At 44.3% G+C, this 20,479-nt stretch overlaps 1 protein-coding gene across 1 annotated transcript in view; it reads right to left on the bottom strand.

The window, feature by feature from the left end:
- The window catches only part of LOC144503059 (adhesion G protein-coupled receptor D2-like), a 98,534-nt gene that overhangs the window by 37,927 nt on the left and 40,128 nt on the right, over positions 1-20,479 (bottom strand). Inside the window, exons 12-17 of the mRNA XM_078227561.1 lie at positions 18,220-18,406; positions 17,118-17,151; positions 15,048-15,174; positions 14,609-14,712; positions 13,535-13,637; positions 2,181-2,334 (exon numbers count right to left, since the gene is read on the bottom strand). Of these exons, the coding sequence (XP_078083687.1) occupies positions 2,181-2,334; positions 13,535-13,637; positions 14,609-14,712; positions 15,048-15,174; positions 17,118-17,151; positions 18,220-18,406 (709 nt within the window). The remainder of the gene's footprint in view (positions 1-2,180; positions 2,335-13,534; positions 13,638-14,608; positions 14,713-15,047; positions 15,175-17,117; positions 17,152-18,219; positions 18,407-20,479) is intronic.

A 20,479-nucleotide genomic window follows, 5' to 3' on the forward strand; every position in this document is an offset into this window, starting at 1 on the left:
AGTGCTGCACCTATTTAAAGAGTGGCTATTTTGCTCTCTGAATTTTTGTCTATCTTCCTGCCGCACGTTCTTCCAGTCCTTCTTAATTTATCTCGTCACCTTTCTCTTCCTCTTTGTCATCTGGTGGACTCTATCGTCTGCTTTGTTCTTTCACTTTTTAGTTACAGCATATCTTCAGAAAGATTCCACTAATTTCAAGAACATAATTCCCTCTTCAGAGATTTTCTCCATTAACATGACCACCATCAGTGATTTAAGATGTTTATTTACCCTTCGTGCCAGTTTTTAAAAAGTGCATAGAGCATCTTAAAACTATGTACAATGGCCCTCATGTTAGTATTTCAATCCAGTTTCAAATCTTAGGATCACCTTAGGAAGTGGGAGAGTTTAAAATTGCTGGGGTTGGAGGTCATGGTGTTGCCAAGCACCTGTTGCCCTTGTCCCTCTTGGTGAAGGTTGTTACTTTGAGAGGTATTGCTGAAAATGCCTTGGGGATTTGGTGCGGTGCCTACTATAAATTGCACTCATGGCAATCACGGCTCACCTGTTGGTAGAAGGAGTGAATGTTTAAGCTGGTGGATGGAATGTCAATAAAATAGACTGATTAGTTCTATATGATAGGTACATTTGTGTTAACCGAAGATATTAAGGGATATGAGCCAAAAGCAGGTATATAGAATCAGGCCACATATCAATCATGATCTCATTAAATGGCAGAACAGGCTCGTTGGACTGAATGACCTACTCTTGTTCCTATGATATTGAGCCTTGAGTATTGTTGCAGGTGTGTCCATCAGGCACATGGTGAATATTCTGGAACAGTCCTTGGTGCAATGGGCCCAGAAGGGATGCCTGATCAAACATTTAGCCCAACGTTCAGAAGCATGGAGCAGAAATCTTTGATTAACACAGCTATATTCCAGTTTTGCTGCAGATAAGGGACTAGCAATTCACAGATCTTTTTAAGATATAAAATTTTTCAAGGGGATAACAATACCTGTGCTCCCAGAAATATAAACATCTTTTTATTTTACTAAGTGCAATGGAGTTCTTGAAGATATGATTGGGTTCGCTAAATTTGAGCTTAACATTTTAATGATATTTTAGAAAGCTGTCGCCAAGAAAAAAATACCTCATAAATTAATCCCAAGGTTCAAAACTTACAATTTAAATAGCTACCTGAGCATGGTATGTTGACTGCTAATCATATCCTTAAGTAAACAAGAAGTTTTTGCTGATCTCTTCTTTGGACTTCTCCATTTTACTTGGGGTCCATATTTCCATCATCTGGCACGACTTACCCCAGGGCACATGGAACTACTCACTTTATTACATCTTTACTGTGGTCCTCTTCCCTATACTCAGACTGGCAGTCCATAAATTGGGTCTTTGGTGTACTGATCTTCAGATCTGGTCTTTCAGTTTTCCAGACACTCAGTCATTCTTAGTTGCAAGGGCAGTTGAGAGTCAACCAGTTGAGAGTTGGTCTGGAGTAGGCCAGACCAGGTAAGGAGGCAGATTTCCTTCCCTAAAGGACATTAGTGAACCCGATGGGTTTTTCCAATAATCAACAATGGTTTCATGATCATCGGTAGATTCTTAGTTCCAGATATTTTTTATTGAATTCAAATTCCACCATCTGCCGTGGTGAGATTCGGACCCGGGTCCCCAGAACATTCGCTGAGTAGACTAATAGTCTAGTGATAATACCACGAGACCACTGCCTCCCCCTGTGAGTGTGCAGGTTCAATTGAGGTATTCAATAAGGCTGGAGATGATTACTTGAAAAAAAAACAATGTGCAGGGGTACAGGGAAAAGGCAGGGGAATGGCACTAAATCATGATGCTCATTTGGTGGGTGGGTAAAGACATGATGAGATGAATGGCTGTCTTCTGAGCCGCGATTCTAATTCTGTGATACATGAATCCTGGAAGTTTAAAAAGGCTTCATTTTGATTTGATTATAAAGGCAGGGGAGTGGGGCTAGCTCAATTGCTCTCACAGAGAGTCGGGTGAAACAACACAGGATGAATAATTTCCACCTGCATTGCAACTATAGCTTTTTTAACTCTCCAACCCTCTTAGCTCCATAATTCTCCACTTGCCCAAGTTAAAAGTAAGGGTTAAGAAAAATATGAACAAGAACAGTGCAATAAGCACTGAAATGAAGATTAATTTACCCCAACCAATCAGATAGTAGTACTTCATTCTCTTTTCTTCACTAATATTGACGGTGACAACTTTGCTCCAGAGAAGTATTCCTTCCACCAGCATCCAGGCAAAAGCAGCCAGGAAGAGCAGATGTAGCATCGCTGTTACAACAGAGCATGCCACCTAGTGGGAAAAATAGAGAAAAATAAATTCTGCAATTCAGGTCAATTGTATCTTACATGCACAAGTCTTACAGAAAACTGAGAAAAATGGATGGGCAATCAGAGATAAATGAGGCAATATTATGTTCTTTACAGTTAGAAGCACTTTCTACAAAAATCTAGCCAAACTGACATTTTTGTTACTCATTATGCGATCTAACATATAATAAATTAGTTATATTTTCCCATTATTTAATATAATGTTAACAGATAGATAAGTCTGTTATAATTAACCAATCAGAATATACTCTTAAGCCTATCGGTGAACTCCACTATTTCAGCAAAGATAATTTTAGTTTTTATCTATCAATATCTCTTGCCCCTCTATTTTCTGTTCCACCACGCATCCATTCATACTATCTCCAATTCCCTGAGTATTTGCAGTTTTACTCTCATCTTTCCCTGGCCTGCCATCACCAGACTTTACCTATTTTCCCTCCTCAGCTAGCTTCTGGCCACTTAATCACTAATCCTACCTGCCCCCATGCTTGCCAACATGGTTAACTAACGGTGCACCTCGCTCTGGTTGTCTCCCTCTGTCTTCCAACATCGACAAAAATAATATTTGTAACCCATCAAACCTCTCCAACTATCATTTCATCTTTCACCTCTTCTTTTATTTGAAGTCTTCAAACATGTTGTGGATTATTTTGTTTTTTTATTGGCAGGCTGGAAAGTCTGCTGCTTTCGGCTGATGACCCGTGTGTGAGACCCACATTTTAGTGTCCACAGGAAGTTGCCAGCGCTGAGGAAGCATTGGCAAACATCTCAACAATGAAGAGAGGGGTGAGGTTGGAAAACACCACTGGAAGCGGAGGAGATCCATGTAGAGTACAAACACCAATATGAACCAGTCAGGCCAAATGACCTGTCTAATTTTGCATAATTTTATGACAGGCATCTCACTGATGGGGGAGGGAAGGGGTGGGGCTTGAGAAATCTGTCAGCTCTTTCTTGGAGCCAAGCGAGATGTTCCCAAATGTGGAGGTAGGTATTTTCAAGGAAGCACTTGGAACTTCCTTCAGTGTGTTGAAAGGTGCATTTAAAAGGTTGGTTTCAAGTCATTTTTGACAGGCCTGCAGTGATATCAAGAGGACAACAAAAAGTTATTTCCATTAGGGTTGGCACAGTGGTTAGCACTGCTGCCTCACAGCGCCAGGGTCCCAGGTTCGATTCCCAGTTTGGGTCACTGTCTGTGTAGAGGTTGCACGTTCTCCCCGTGTCTGCGTGAGTTTCCTCCAGGTGCTCCGGTTTCCTCCCACAGTTTGAAAGACATGCTGGTTAGGTGCATTGACCCGAACAGGCACCGGAGTGTGGCAACTAGGGGAATTTCACAGTAACTTCATTGCAGTGTTACTGTAAGCCTTACTTGTGATGAAAAAATAAACTTTACTTTAACTTTCGTAGGAGAGACTAGGATCTGAGGGCACAACCTCAAAGTAAAGGGACGACCCTTTAGAACTGAGATGAGGAGGAATTTCTTCAGCCAGAGGGTGGTGAATCTATGGAACGTATTGCCACAGAAAGCTGTGGAAGCCAGGTCATTGAGTATATTTAAGGCAGAGATAGATAGGTTCTTGACTGGTAAGGAGATCAAAGGTTACAGGGAAAAGGCGGGAGAATGGGGTTGAGAAACTTATCAGCTATGACTGAATGGCAGAGCAGACTCGATGGGCCAAATGGACTAATTCTGCTCCTACATCTTATGGCCCCTCAATGGTCATTTTGATTGGACAAAGCATCCACAGTGGGTTCTGCCCACTAGAAAACCGAAATTGTAAGAGAGTTCCAAGCATCCTTTAGGATCTGGGTTAAATATCCTCAAGAGGCTGCTGGGGGTGGGGGGAAGCATTGGCAACCTACATGAAAACTCGCAGAGAATAGGCATCAGACACAATGCCAGTAGTCAGGTTCTCTAAAAACATGTTTACACTTTTACTTCATACATACTGAAAAATGGGGCATTGGTGAGATGAAAGTTGCACTTTTATCACCTTTCAGGTGCATCCCCATAGCTTAGGAGCTCCCTGTTCAAAGTCCTTCAGTCTGGCTTTCACCCTGCTCATCGCTTTGACGTCATCCTGGCCATCAGTTCCCTTGACCCCCATGAACAACTTCCATGCTGTCAGGTGTCAAGGGCAGGATTTTGGGTTGTGGGTTGAAAATCTGAAACTGGAGTCAAATGGGATTTACGCATGGTGTGGGAAATGTGATTTCCCCAAATTGGCCAATCAGCAGCTAGAGGGTGGGCCCACTGACCAAATAAGGATGGCAGACAGAATTTTGAAATTGGAGGGCAAATATGGAGCTTCTCCAGCCCGGAAGGAGCAACAGCCGGCAGTACAGGTAAGAGAGAAAGAGGGCACTTCACAATGGATCTTTTCACAAGTAGGAACAGTTTCTCTCCAGACCTCTTATGAGGACGTGGAAACTATCAGTATCACTAAAGAGGTAATGTTGGGCAAGCTAATGGGACTAAAGCCCTGATGGAATGAATCCCAGGGTACTAAAAGAGATGGTGGGGGAAATAGCAAATGCACTAGTGGTAATTTACCAACATTCGTTGGACTCTGGGGTGGTTCCCACAGATTGGAAAACAGCAAATGTGACGCCACTGTTTAAAAAAGGAGATAGATAAAAGGCGGGTAACTATAGGCCGGTTAGCTTAACTTCTGTAGTAGGGAAAATGCTTGAATCTATTATCAAGGAAGAAATAGCAAGACACCTGGATATAAATTGTCCCATTGGGAAGATGCAGCATGGGTTCATGAAGGGCAGGTCATGGTCAACTAAATTGGTGGAATTCTTTGAGATCATCACGTGCGCGGTGAACAATGGGGAACTTGTGGATGTGGTATATCTGGATTTCTAGAAGGCATTTGACAAGGTGCCGCACCAAAGACTGCTACATAAGATAAAGGTGCACAGTGTTACGGTAATATATTAGTATCGATAGAGGATTAGTTAACTAACAGAAAGCAAAGAGTGAAGGTAAATGGGTATTTTTCTGGTTGGCGATCAGTGTCTAATGGCGTGCCTCAGGGATCAATATTGTTTACGATTTACATAGATGATTTGGAGTTGGGGACCAAGTATAGTGTGTCAAAATTCACAGATGACACTAAGATGAGTGGCAAGCAAAGTGTGCAAAGGACACTGAAAGTCTGCAAAAGTCTAAGTGAATGGACAAGGGTCTGGCAGATGGAGTACAATGTTGGTAAATGTGAGGTCATTCATTTTGGTAGGAATAACAGCAAATTATTATTTAAATGGTAAAAAATTACAGCATGCTGTTGTGCAGACGGACCTGGGTGTCCTTGCGCAGAAATCACAAAAATTTGGTTTGCAGGTGCAGCAGGTAATTAAGAAGGCAAATGGAATTTTGTCCTTCATTGCTCGAGGGATGGAGTTTAAAAACAGCGAGGTTATGTTGCAGCTGTATAAGGTGCTGGTGAGGTCACACCTGCAGTACTGTGTACAGTTTTGGTCTCCTTACTTGAGAAAGGATATACTGGCACTGGAGGGGGTGCAGAGGAGATTCACTAGGTTGATTCTGGAGTAGGGAGGGTTGGCTTATGAGGAGAGATTGAGTAGACTGGGGCTATACTCATTGGAATTCATAAGAATGAGGGGCGATCTTACAGAAACATATAAGATTATGAAGGGAATAGATAAGATAGAAGCAGGGAAGTTGTTTCCACTGGCAGGTGAAACTAGAACTACGGGGCATGGCCTTAAAATAAGGGGGATCAGATTTAGGACTGAGTTGAGGAGGAACTTCTTCACACAAAGCGTTGTGAATCTGTGGAATTCCCTGCCCAGTGAAGCAGTTGAGGCTACCTCATTGAATGTTTTTAAGGCAAGGATAGATACATTTTTGAACAGTAAAGGAATTAAGGGTTATGGTGAGGGGCGGGTAAGTGGAACTGAGTCCACAAAAAGATCAGCCATGATCTTATTGAATGGCGGAGCAGGCTCGAGGGGCCAGATGGCCTATTTCTGCCCCTAGTCCTTATGTTCTTATGTTCTTGTGATTGAGTACCTCTTTTGAGATCTCCTCTCAGTCTCTGCTTCTCCAAGGAAAACAGTGCTAACTTAGAACCATGGAGTCCCTGCAGTGAAAAGGAGGCCATTTATCCCATCATAATGCACCGATTCTCCGAAAGAGCATCTCACCCAGACCCTCCCCCTCGTAACCATACGCACTTACCATGGCTAATCCACCTGACCTACACATCTTAGGCACTAACAGGCATTTTAGCATGGCCAATCCACCTAACCTGCACATCTTTTGACTTCTCAAATCTATCCTTATAACTGAAGTTTCTCATCCCTGGAACCATTCTCATTAAACTTTCCTGAACCTTTATCCCATGACCTATAATCTTTCTCACAAGTCTGTTGTGTGGCACTGTATTAAATGCATTTTGGAAGTCCAAGTACACCACATCAACAGTATTACCCTCATCAACCATGCCTGTTACCGCTTCAAAAAACTCCATCAAGTTAGTTAAACGTGATTTTCGCTTTCATGCCTGATTAACTGGGAAGTCCAGATTAAACTGCATTTATTTCAATGCAAGAGGCCTGATGGACAAGGCAAATGAACTCAGGACATGGATGGGTACATGGGACTGGGATATTATAGCAATTACTGAAACATGGCTAAGGGAGGGACAGGACTGGCAGCTTAATGTTCCAGGGTACAGATGTTATAGGAAAGATAGAACAGGAGGTAAGAGAGGAGGGGGAGTTGCACTTTTGATTAGGGAAAGCATCACGGCCGTACTGACAGGGGATATAGCCGAGGGTTCAGCCACTGAGGCTATATGGATAGAACTGAGAAATAAGAAGGGGGAAATCACTTTGATAGGGTTGTACTATAGGCCCCCAAATAGTCGGCGGAAAATTGAGGAGCAAATATGTAAGGAGACTACAGATGGCTCCAAGAAAAATAGAGTGGTAATAGTCGGAGATTTTAACTTTCCCAACATTGACTGGGGCAGCCATAGTATTAGAGGGTCGGATGGAGAGAAATTTGTTGAGTGTATTCAGGAGGAATTTCTCATTCAGTATGTGGATGGCCCGACTAGAGAGGGGGCAAAACTTGACCTCCTCTTGGGAAATAAGGAAGGGCAGGTGACAGAAGTGTTAGCGAGAGATCACTTTGGGACCAATGGCCATAATTCGATTGGTTTTAAGATAGCTATGGAGAATGATAGGTCTGTCCCAAAAGTTAAAATTCTAAATTGGGGCAAGGCCAATTTTGATGGTATCAGGCAGGAACTTTCAAAAGTTAATTGGGGGAGTCTGTGGGAAGGTAAAGGAATGTCTGGTAAATGGCACGCTTTCAAAAGTGTGTTAACCAGGGTTCAGGGTAAACACATTCCTCTTAGAGTGAAGGGCAAGGCTGGCAGAAGTAGGGAACCCTGGATGACTTGGGAAGAAGAAGAAAGAGGCACATGACATGCATAGGCAGCTGGGATCAAGTGAATCCCTTGAAGAGTATAGGGAGTGTAGGAGTAGAGTTAAGAGAGAAATCAGGAGGGCAAAAAGGGGACACGAGATTGTTTTGGCAGATAAGGCAAAGGAGAATCCAAAGAGCTTCTACAAATGCATAAAGGGCAAAAGAGTAACAAGGGAACGAGTCGGGCCTCTTAAGGATCAACAAGGTCATCAAGAGATGGGTGAGATCCTAAATGAATATTTCTTATCAGTATTTACTGTTGAGAAAAGCATGGATGTTAGGGAACTTGGGGAAATAAATAGTGATGTCTTGAGGAGTGTACATATTACAGAGAAGAAGGTGCTGGAAGTCTTAAAGCGCATCAAGGTAGATAAATCTGCGGGACCTGATGAGGTATATCCCAGGACGTTGTGGGAGGCTAGGGAGGAAATTGCGGGTCCCCTTAGCCGAGATATTTGAATCATCGAGTCACGGGTGAGGTGCCTGAAGATTGGAGAGTGGCAAATGTTGTGCCTTTGTTTAAAAAGGGCTGCAGGGAAAAGCCTGGGAACTACAGGCCAGTGAGCCTCATATCTGTGGTGGGTACATTGTTGGAAGGTATTTTGAGAGACAGGATCTACAGGCATTTAGAGACGCAAGTACTGATTAGGGACCGTCAGCATGGCTTTGTGAGTGGAAAATCATGTCCCACAAATTTGATTGAGTTTTTTGAAGGGGTAACCAAGAAGGTAGATGAGGGCAGTGCAGTTGATGTTGTCTACATGGACTTTAGCAAGGCCTTTGACAAGGTACCCGCATTGGAGGTTGTTGCATAAGGTTAAATCTTACGGGATCCAGGGTGAGGTATCTAAATGGATACAAAATTGGCTTCTGGTGGTTGTAGAGAATTGTTTTTCAAACTGGAGGCCTGTGACCAGCGGTGTGCCTCAGGGATCAGAGCTGGGTCCACTGTTATTTGTCATTTATATTAATGATTTAGATGAGAATATAGGAGGCATGGTTAGTAAGTTTGCAGATGACACTACGATTGGTGGCATAGTGGACAGTGAAGAAAGTTATCTCCAATTGCAACGGGATCTTGATCAATTGGGCCAGTGGGCTGACGAATGGCAGATGGAGTTTAATTTAGACAAATGCGAGGTAATGCATTTTGGTAGATTGAACCAGGGCAGGACTTACTCAGTTAATGGTAGGGTGTTGGGGAGAGTTACAGAACAAAGAGATCTAGGGGTACATGTTCAAAGCTCCTTGAAAGTGGGGTCACAGGTGGACAGAGTGGTGAAGAAGGCATTCGGCATGCTTGGTTTCATTGGTCAGAACATTGAATACAGGAGTTGGGATGTCTTGTTAAAGTTGTACAAGACATTGGTAAGGCCACATTTGGAATACTGTGTGCAATTTTGGTCACCCTATTATAGAAAGGATATTATTAAACTAGAAAGAGTGCAGAAACGATTTACTAGGATGCTACCGGGACTTGATGGATTGAGTTATAAGGAGAGGCTGGATAGACTGGGACTTTTTTCTCTGGAGCGTAGGAGGCTGAGGGGTGATCTTATAGAGGTCTATAAAATAATGAGGGGCACAGATCAGCTAGATAGTCAATATATTTTCCCAAAGGTAGGGGAGTCTAAAACTAGAGGGCATAGGTTTAAGGTGAGAGGGGAGAGATACAAAAGTGTCCAGAGGGGCAGTTTTTTCACAAAGAGGGTGGTGAGTGTCTGGAACAAACTGCCAGAGGTAGTAGTAGAGGCGGGTACAATTTTGTCTTTTAAAAAGCATTTAGATAGTTACATGGGTACGATGGGTACAGAGGGATATGGGCCAAATGTGGGCAATTGGGATTAGCTTAGGGGTTTTAAACAAAAAAAGGGTGGCATGGACAAGTTGGGCCGAAGGGCCTGTTTCCATGCTGTAAACCTCTATGACTCTATAACTGACCCGCATTTGTATGTGGGACTATTAATTTTGTTCTGACTTATTTATTTATAAAAGTCTCCCCACCACTGAAGTTAAACTGACTGGTGTGTCGTTGCTGGGCTTATCTTGCACATTTTTTTGAATAAGGTTGCAACATTTTGGATTCTGCAGACCCCCAAGTTGAACCATTTCTGAGTTTAAGGAGGACTGAAAAATTATGGCCAGTGCCTCTGCAATTTCCACTCCATCAGTATCGTTGGACGTGTTCCACTCCATCAGTATCGTGGGGCGGCACGGTAGCACAGTGGTTAGCACTGCTGCTTCACAGCTCCAGGGTCCCGGGTTTGATTCCCGGCTCGGGTCACTGTCTGTGTGGAGTTTGCACATTCTCCTCGTGTCTGCGTGGGTTTCCTCCGGGTGCTCCGGTTTCCTCCCACAGTCCAAAGATGTGCGGGTTAGGTTGATTGGCCAGGTTAAAAATTGCCCCTTAGACTCCTGAGATGCGTCGGTTAGAGGGATTAGCGGGTAAAATATGTGGGGGTAGGGCCTGGGTGGGATTGTGGTCGGTGCAGACTTGATGGGCCGAATGGCCTCCTTCTGCACTGTAGGCATTCTATGATTCTATTCTATGACGTGTCTCATCGGGACCTGGTGTCTTATCAAATTTAAGTGCAGATAACCTATCCAACACTTCCCTCAATTGCAAACCCTTCTCGTGTCTGAACTACCACCTTTTTCAACATGGCTTGGATTGCATCTTCTTTCTTGGTAAGGACAGGTGCAAATACTCATCTAATCCCTCAGCCATGCCCAGTCTCCATCAGTCCATCCTCTTTTTGGTCGCTAATTGGTCCTACTCCTCCTTTTACTATTTATATGCCAATGGAAGACTTTAGGCTTCCCTTTTATGTTGACTGCCAATCTTTCATACTCCCTCTTTGCTTTTCTTATTTGCTGTTTCAGAACAGGCAGCACGATGGCACAGTCGTTAGCATTGCTGCCTCACAGCGCCAGGGACCCGGGTTTGATTTCCAGCTTGGGTGACTGTCTGTGTGGAGCTTGCACGTTCTCCCCGTGTTTGTGTGGGTTTCCTCCGGGTGCTCCAGTTTTCTGCCACACTCCAAAGATGTGTGGGTTAGGTGGATTGGCCATGCTAATTTACCCTTAGTGTCAGAGGATTAGTAGGGTAAATAAGTAGGGTTACAGGGATAGGGCCTGGGTGGGATTGTGGTTGGTGCAGACTTGATGGGCCAAATGGCCTCTTTCTGCACTATAGGAATTCTATGAATTCCTCCTCTCAGAACCTTCAATATTCAGCCTCGCTCTCAATCGTATTTTCTAACTGACATCTGTCATTGGTGCATTTTTTGTTCTTTATCTTAAATGCTATCTTGTTTGTCACTGAGGGAGCTCTGGATTTGTTTTTCCCATCCTTCTGTTTTCAGGGAATACACCTTGACTGTGCCTGAACTATCTCTTCTTTGAAGGTAGTCCATTGTCCAGTTACTGTTTTTCTGCCAACATTTTACTCCAATTTATTTGGCCCAGATCTATTCTTCCCCCACTGAAGTTGGCTTTCTGCTAATTAATTATTCTTACTCTGATTGTTGCCTGCCCTTTTTGAGTCAACCTAAACCTTATGATACAATTCTCTCTGTCCCCTAAATGTTCTCCTACTAACACCTGATTCACTTGGCCCAGCTCATTCCCAAGAACCAGGTCTAGCAATACCTCCTTTCTCATTGGACTAGTTTGTGGAGATTTTCCCGAACACATTCAACGAACTCTTGCACCTCTCTGCCCATTAGACAGCTACTAATTAAAGCCTGCGTTAGAACTACTCTCTCATTTTTGCACCTCTCTGTAATTCCCTGACAAACATGTTCCTCTACAACCTTTCCAACAGTGTGTGGCCTCTCGACTGACCCGAAAACTGCAACTGCACCTTTTTTGTTCCTTACTTCTATCAAATAGATTCTGTCCTTGCCTCCTCTGGGACATCATGGAGGTGATTCTCCCAGCTGGGAAACATAAGCGGAGACTGTGAAGTGGGCTTCCTGCTGGGTGCCACAGCCTCTGCGTGTCTCCAGCCGTTGGATTTCTGGCGTCGTCAGCTCTGTGCCAGAAATTGGCACAGAGCTGATCTCCATATTTAAATCCTCATTTTAATATCATCCTAACCTGAGTTCCAACTCCTTAAAACATGTGCTACAGGTTTAAAATTTGTAAAAATATCGGGGGCAATTTTGCTCCCGTGTCCACCTTGAGCGCAAATGTGCTGTGGGCACAAAATCTACCGCCGCAACAGGTCCACAGCAGACGCCATCTCCCTGGCCCTGCACTCAACCCTGGAACACCTAGATAACAAGGACACCGATGTCAGACTCCTATTTATTGACTACAGCTCAGCCTTCAATATTTTTTATTCCCACGAAACTCATCTCCAAACTCCATGGCCTGGGCCTTGGCACCTCCCTCTGCGACTGGATCCTGAACTTCCTAACTCACAGACCACTATCAGTAAGGATAGGCAACAACACCACCTCCATGATCGTCCTCGACACCGGCATCCCACAAGGCTGTATTCTCAGCCCCCTAATATACTCCTTATACACCTATGACTGTGTGGCCAGATTCCCCTCTAAATCGATCTTCAAGTTTGCTGACGACACCACCGTAGTGGGTCGGATCTAAAACAATAACGAGACAGAGTACAGGACTGAGATAGAGAATCTGATGAACTGATGCGGCAACAATAATCTCTCCCTCACATCAACAAAACGGAGGAACAAAGAACAAAGAAAATTACAGCACAGGAACAGGCCCTTTGGCCCTCCAAGCCTGCATCGACCATGCTGCTCGACTTAACTAAAACCCCCTACCCTTCCGGAGACCATACCCCTCTATTCCCATCTCATTCATGTACTTGGCAAGACGCCCCTTAAAAGTCACTACCTTATCTGCTTCCACTACCTCCCCCGGCAACGAGTTCCAGGCACCCACCACTCTCTGTGTAAAAAATCTGCCTCGTACATCGCTTTTAAACCTTGCCCCTCGCACCTTAAACCTATGCCCGCTAGTAATTGACTCTTCTACCCTGGGAAAAAGCTTCTGACTATCCACTCTGTCCATGCCTCTCATAATCATGTAGTTTCTATCAGGTCTCCCCTCAACCTCCGTCACTCCAGTGAGAACGAACCAAGTTTCTCCAACATTTCCTCATAGCTAATGCCCTCCATACCAGGCAACATCCTGGTAAATCTTTTCTGTACCCTCTCCAAAACCTCCACATCCTTCTGGTAGTGTGGCAGCCAGAATTGAACATCATATTCCAAGTGCGGCCTAACTAAGGTTCTATAAAGCTGCAACATGACTTGCCAATTTTTAAACTCAATGCCCCAGCCGATGAAGGCAAGCATACCTTCTCCACCTGTGTTGCCATTTTCAGTGACTTGTGTACCTGAACACCTAGATCCCTCTGCCTATCAATACTCTTAAGGGTTCTGCCATTTACTGTAAATTTCCTATCTTTATTAAACCTTCCAAAATGCATATGGCGGGAAAAGCCGGAAGCGGAGTCAGCAAGCAGCACATCACTCTTCCCGTCTGAGTCGACACAAAATATGGAAAATTCCACTCGATGGTTCTTCATTTTCCCTGTCTAACTTGTTTGGCCAGCTGTCCCTTGGCTATGGTTTTATTCTTTCTGGACAAAGCAAAGTTCTAACCAATTATTTGCAGAACTAACTTGTGCCTTTTGACTATGTTCTTTTACCTGGTTTGTTTTTGCTGAATCGCTTGCCACAAGAAGGGCCTCTGCTGCAACCAGTGCACAGATGAGATTTTTGTGCACTGTGGTTCGATCTGATTTTGGAACGCTGCATGACAAACATTGACTGAATGTAAAAGCAGGAAGTAACACAAACGACAGTTATAAATGCAGCAAAGGTTATTAAACCTGTCTTGTGATTGCTTGTATAATCCCTGGGCTTTCGAATGAAGTGTAAATCAATGTCAGATGACGTTCTCATAAAATTCTAACAGGTTTAGCCAGCGTAGATTCAGAAAGGATGTTCCCAATGGTGGGTGAGTCCAGAACTAGGGGGTCATAGATTCAGGATAAAGGGTAAACCTTTTAGAACTGAGGTGACGAGAAATTTCTTCACCCAGAGGGTGGTGAATGGGTGGAATTCACTACCACAGAATGTAGTTGAGGCCAAAACGTTGTCTGATTTCAAGAAGAAATTAGATACAACTCTTGGAGCCACAGCGATCAAGGGATATGGGGGGGAAGGGGGATGAGGATATTGAATTCGATGATCAGCCATGATCAAGATGAATGATAGAGCAGGCTTGAAGGGCCGAATGGCTACTCCTCATTCTAATTTCTATGTTTCTATGCTTCTTTTTCAACGCCCTTCATATCTGGTGGATAGACAGAAAGAATGAGAGAGAATTCTCCCCATTGTTTGATCAAACAATTGTTCTGTCAAAGTCTCATCCAGTTCCCAGCAGAGGCCACCTATGTAACACAGAGTTGCTACAAGTTACTGGCAATGTCACTGGGAAGAAGTACTAAGCTTCCCATTTCCATTACCAACACCATTTTGCCCAAAGTGTTTTGAGGAATTTCCTGGCTTCTGTTAGCAGAGTTTACTGGCCACTATGATCCCTAATGGACACAAGTTGGTGAGCCTGGTCCTACACTGCTTGGTTGATACATTAGCAAGTGTCCAATGTGGACAATAAAAAGTGCACACTTAAATAAAAATGCATGTGAATTGCTGAAACACAAATACTTTAAGGTGCATAGCATACATGAATTACCAGAAAATAAGAAAATACTAACCCCACAACTGAGAATAGAATCAACGTGATCACCAATGCGCAGAGAGATATAGTGCAGCCAATCAGTGTTAAATTCATAAGAACAGCTTCTTCACGAGAGCTTCTCTAGAAATATAAATAGGGTGTATTTTTCTGACCAGTCAAAAATACTGTAACAGCATAAATGATCATGATTACCACCTAAAGATGAGTATTTTAGTGACTCCAACAATTGGAATTGGACCTATCAGATGGATATCCCTGGCATTTACAATATAGTTACGATGTTACAAACTGGGTTCATGGGTTAGAATGGGTTACACGACAAAGCTATTAAAATGATTATAATTGTTAAACACAGCAGTTAGACTAAGATTTTTTCCTACGAACATATCAGTATTTACATCATGAAAAGCATTTTCTACAAAAACAGAATAAATGTTATTACTTTGTGACTTTACCTTCACTTCATAAAGCTGGAAAAGCAAAGCAAAATTTGTAGAGTGATTGCAAAAACAGGCAGTTGATTCAAGCTCAGATGTAACCACTCTGCAGCCATCGGTAGACCAGCCTCCACCTTTTTCTGGCCTGTTGGTGTACAATTCAATACATTGGTGATATACATTCAAATGCAGCTTCTTAAAAAAATATAACTATTTGCCTTAAAGGCATCTTTTAAAAGTTGTGCTCATAGAATTTTGACAAAGTGCGAGGTGAAAGAATTTAAGCTAATACTGTTTTAACCCTTCATTCTGAAACAATTTTAGAAATGATATTCCAGGTGTTGGTCCATTGTTAACTCACTTTTGCATTAGCTAGGGGGGTATTAATGCATTTTTGCTTATTTTTGATTTTTCCCCCTGGGGTTTCAGAGTAGGGTTTGATTAGGTTGATTGACAAGGAACAGAGTCGTGTGCTAAGAACAGAAATTAAGCTTACAGGGAAAAGCAGACAATTTCTGCTTGGTTCTGAAAGAAGCAAGAGGTATCTCTCTCTCTAACTGGAGGCTGTTGTTTTGGAGATGTCAAAAGACAGGTGTTTCTCTGTCTTTCTCTCTCTCTTCAGGGGTGTTCAAAGGCTCTAGGACTGTTAACAAGTAAAGACACAAAGCTGTGCTGTTTGCTAACTGATTTTGAAGTGGAGTTAATGTATATGAGGAATATTTCTTAAATTGGAACTAATAGGTTAGCAGTTAAAAATTGTCTCGTCATGTTTAAATATTTGAATTGGTAAAAGTTAAGCTAATACATTCGTTATAGCTAAACTGCATTGTTAAATAAAGTATTTTTGATAAAAATTTCCTAATGTGTCAATAGAATCGCACCTGGAGTAAACCATCTTATCCTCACACTAATGCCAAATTCGATAAACTGTTGGGGGTCTGGTCGGGCATCATAACATACTTTTGGGTTTCTGCTCAGATACCTTAACAATTGGCTGTAAAAGTGCTTTGAAAAGCGCCATGGCCATGAAAAGGGAGACAAAAATTAAAGCCTTTTTTTCTGGCCTCATGGTAAACTTCCAAAGAAGGATTTTCATAGAATATATTAAAGACCTTTTAGACACTGACAGGTATATTTCCGGTATTCGAAGCAGAAATTGGTAATGGCCTACTTTCACATGTAACTCCTACTGCCCAGGTTGTCTCAGGCTGGCCCAAAACAATCCTTAGGCCTCATTTACGTGTTTGAAGTATAAACTGCTGGTGCCTATCGTGACTGCTCAGGCGATTCACACGTTTTATTGTGATGAAGTTTGCTTTGCCAGGGCAGCACAGCGGCAAAGCGCCAGGGACCCAGGTTCGATTCCTGGCTTGGGTCACTATCTGTGCATCTGCTGCACGTTCTCCCTGTGTCTGCCTGGGTTTCCTCCGGGTGCTTCGGTTTCCTCCCACAGTCCAAAAGACCTGCTGGTTAGGTGGATTGGCCATGCTAAATTCTCCCTCAGTGTACCCGAACAGGCGCCGGGCTGTGGCGACTAGGGAAATTTCACAGTAAAACTTCATTGCAGTGTTAATGTAAGCCTACTTGTGACACTAATAAATAAACTTTAAGCAATGCTGAGGCAAGTCCCTGCAGGGGATAGGGGGCGGCAACAGGGAAAGATGTCAACTGCAAGGACTGTGGAATAGAGGGAGCACGCCTGTGCCTCCTGCCTGACACTTTAAAATATAAATGCACTCGTTAGTGGCTGTTGGAATATCCTGAGGGGAGCAAAGTGGTCACCTGCATTACTCAATCCCGATGGTAACCAGGGCTCAAAACTGGAATTAGGCTCCATATTTACACGTGTAGGAGGCCTCAGTCCAATTTTAGGGAGATGTCTGCAATGTCACCTTTACCAAGCTGACATCTGTAATGCAGCCACAAATCAGGCCTGGAATGATCGTAACGCCACAAAGTTCATTCTTTTCATCCCCGTTTCCTGTCTTTTTAAAAATTCTTTGTGTAACATGTTCCTTAATATCAATTTTGTTCATAATATTAAAAGATAGTTTTTTTTTTCTGTGTTGATGAAGTTGGAATACTCACCTCAAACTAAAATTCCAGAAGGCGCAGATTGAATCTGCAGCAAGAGAAGGAACAATCTAAAAGGGAAAAAAAAACCGAGCTGAATATTGGATCATTCAACAAGTGTAACTCTGAGGTACTGGAGGTCATAATGACTTGCAATTTATTACTGTTACTCCTGCTGTAAACAGCACACTTGTGTTCTCTTCATTTACAGAGCAAGTTAAATGCTGCCTAAACCTATATAACTGCACCTCAAATTGTCTTCGAAACATTTCAAATGCCCTATATTCCATTCTCTCCCTTCTCCCGTTCATCCCTGCAACCTCACTGAATTGAAATAAAGATCTAGGGCGGAATTCTCCCCAAAAAAGTCTAAATGTCAAATTCACGTGAAAATTGGGAGTAAATCGCGCTGGTTTTTTCAGCGTGATTCTCGAAACGGATCTCCCACACTCTGTGCACTGCAGAGGCCACTGCCATGATTATCATTAAAAGCCAGGGGGCAGGGCTTATTCCCACAGAAGAGGCTGAAATCGATGTGATGAGCGGGACCCTGCGAATCGGCTGACGTGGGAATCTCCCAGCTCGCTGCGCTAGAAAATAATACAATGGGATGGGACTATTGCCTCCCCCCACTTGGTATGAAATCTTGAAGAACTTCTCTCTGCTTTCTTATCTCTTATGTGCTCACTCCCTCATACAATCTACACATTTTAAAGGTTTAAAAGTTTCAGTTTACCTAACTGTTATTTTGTGCTTTGTTAGGATGGATTTTCTTGGTCTTCCAACGAGATGTACTGGATTACCTGGGCTCAGTGAATGAATTGGGTCTGAGGGCAAGGGGGGCACATTAAATCCAATGGGCACCATACACACTACCTACCATTATTTTACTAGCCCTGGAGTGGGCGTCAGGCAACCCACATATCCATGGACCAACTGAGGTTCTTAAATGGGCACTTGTGCCAATGGCAGAGAGGCCCACACCAATCTGCCAGCCTGGCAGATTTCCTTGCGAGTGCAGGTCGTGGGTAGGGATGAGGGTCTCTCTTTGATGGGACTACCCCACCCCTCCCTCCAGGTTCCCTCTCACATTGGCTTTTCCCACCATCCCCCTCACCAGAGCCCGTCGGCTTGGCCCCGGTGAGAACCCAGATCCCATCTGTCGGGTTGGATTCAGTGTAGCTTGCCTCCTTTGGCCTTGCTGCAGGACCGGCATTGGCCACCCATTCCACTAGAGCTGCCAGAACTGGAGAGCCGCCAACCTCTGATTGATTGGCAGCTCTCGGAGACGGGACTTTCTGTTTCTGAGGGACAGTCATTCCACCTCAACTCAGTGAACAGACAATCTGCTGTCTAATAGCTGCAGAGCCGTGAGAATTGATCATGGCTCTCCCCAATTTTTCAGTCAGGGTGACAGAGGTTTGAGGAGAATTCATCCAATTTTCAGGTCATTTAAATTAAACTCACCTGAGGAAGGAGCAGCGCTCCAAAAGCTTGTGATTCCAAATAACCCTGTTGGACTTTAACCTGGTGTTGTGAGACTTCTTACTGTGCCGGCATCTCCACATCATTTAAGACAGAGGAGAACTTTTTTCACTCAGTGGGTAGTGAGTCTCCCAAAAAAATTCTAAGTGTCGAATTCAAGTGAAAACGGGAGTATATTATGCTGGTTTTTTCAGCGGGAGTTGAAAAAGGAATCTCGCACGCTCTGTGCACTGCAGAGGGCACTAGCGTGAATCCCGTTGAAAATCAATCGGCACTATTCCCACTGGTGAGGCCGACAGCATAGTGCTAAGTGGACCACTGCACATGTGCCGATCTGTCAGTGCCGAGATTGGTGCATGCACAGTGGCCCCGCACTGACAGTCTCCTGATTGCTGGCCAATTCGATCACTGGCCACCCCCATGACTCCCACAACGACAGCTCCCCCCAACAGCCCGATCACTGGCTCCCCAACCATGTCCGGGCCCAGCCACGAAGCCTCCCAGCCCCCACCAGCCCGCTCCGATCTCCAGCAGCAGCCCCCCCCCCCCCCCCCCCCCCCAATTCCGACCACTCCCCTCCCCAGCAGACCTGACACCCCACCCAGCCCACCCCAGTCGCTGGCCTCCCTCCCCCACTGATCCTTATGCAGAGTGGCAGCGGGACCCCCCCACCGATTGACCCATCAGGCCCGGCCCCCCCCCCATAGGCCCCATCCCATTGCCCGGTGGGCAGTTCCAAGGTGCCCCCTGGGCATTGGCACTTTGCCCCTTGGGCAGTGCCGGGGGCCCAGGCTGGCATTGCCAAGCTGGCAATGCCTAGTGGGCACTTCCCTGGCTGCCCGACCCTTTGGGGGGGCCCCCTGATTGCCCCCCCCCTCACTCCAGCGGGAATGGGCCACTGGCTCCCCAAAAGTGGGGAGCTACTGCAAACCCCGCTGGAGTGAAATATTCCTAGCTGGGTGGGGGAGGCTAGCGGGCCCGGAGATTTCAGTCCTGAGCCAGCTAATCACATTTAAATCATATTTAAATGAGACCCTGAATGTGTAATGCAGCTCGGCGCCTATTTCCAGCAGGGAGCTGACAGGGAAATCAATCGCCGGAAATCTGGCATTAGGAGAGGCGCTCAGGGCTGGATGCGCTAATCCTGCCCAGCTGAAATTTCCCGGCGCTAATTCTTTAGTGCAACGGGATGGGAGAACCTCCCCCCAGAATATTTTTAAGGCATAGATTCTTGATAAGCAAGTGGGTGAAAGGTTATCAGGGGCAGGTGGCAATGTGGAATTGAGGTTACAATCAGTTCATTCATGGTCCCAATGGCTGAGCAGGCTCAAGGCGCTGAATGGTCCACTCTTGCCCCTTATTTCCACATTCGTATGAAAGATGGAAAGAAGCCGAATGGAGCATCGACACAGACATGAGCTGACTGGGCCGAATGGCCTGTTTTGGTGCCGTATATTCCGGTGTGTCAGAGTACAGGAACAAGCATGAAAAAAAAACTCATTCCAAATCATTTTCTCATCTTCTAATTTCAAGCTCAATGATGTTCTACACTGTGGATCTATTTCAACCAGCAAAATAAAAACAGCTAACTTATGCCTGAACTTTGAAAATTATGTAGCATCAAAAATATAAGAAAATAAGAGAAGAAGAAGACCGTGTGGCTCCTTGAGCTTGCTTTACCATTCAATCATGGCTGATCTGCCTCAACTCTACTTTCCTGCCCACTTCCCATATGACTCGATTCCCTGAGAGATCAAATATCTATCGACCTCACCCTTAAATGTGTTCAACAATCTACCATCCACAACCCACTGGGGTAAAGAATTCTAAAAGTTCACAACCCTTTGAGTGAAGATGTTTCTCCTCAGTCCTAAACAATCAGCTCCTTATCC

This window comes from Mustelus asterias, chromosome 13 (assembly GCF_964213995.1).
Source record: "Mustelus asterias chromosome 13, sMusAst1.hap1.1, whole genome shotgun sequence".
NCBI classification, from domain to species: Eukaryota; Metazoa; Chordata; class Chondrichthyes; order Carcharhiniformes; family Triakidae; genus Mustelus; species Mustelus asterias.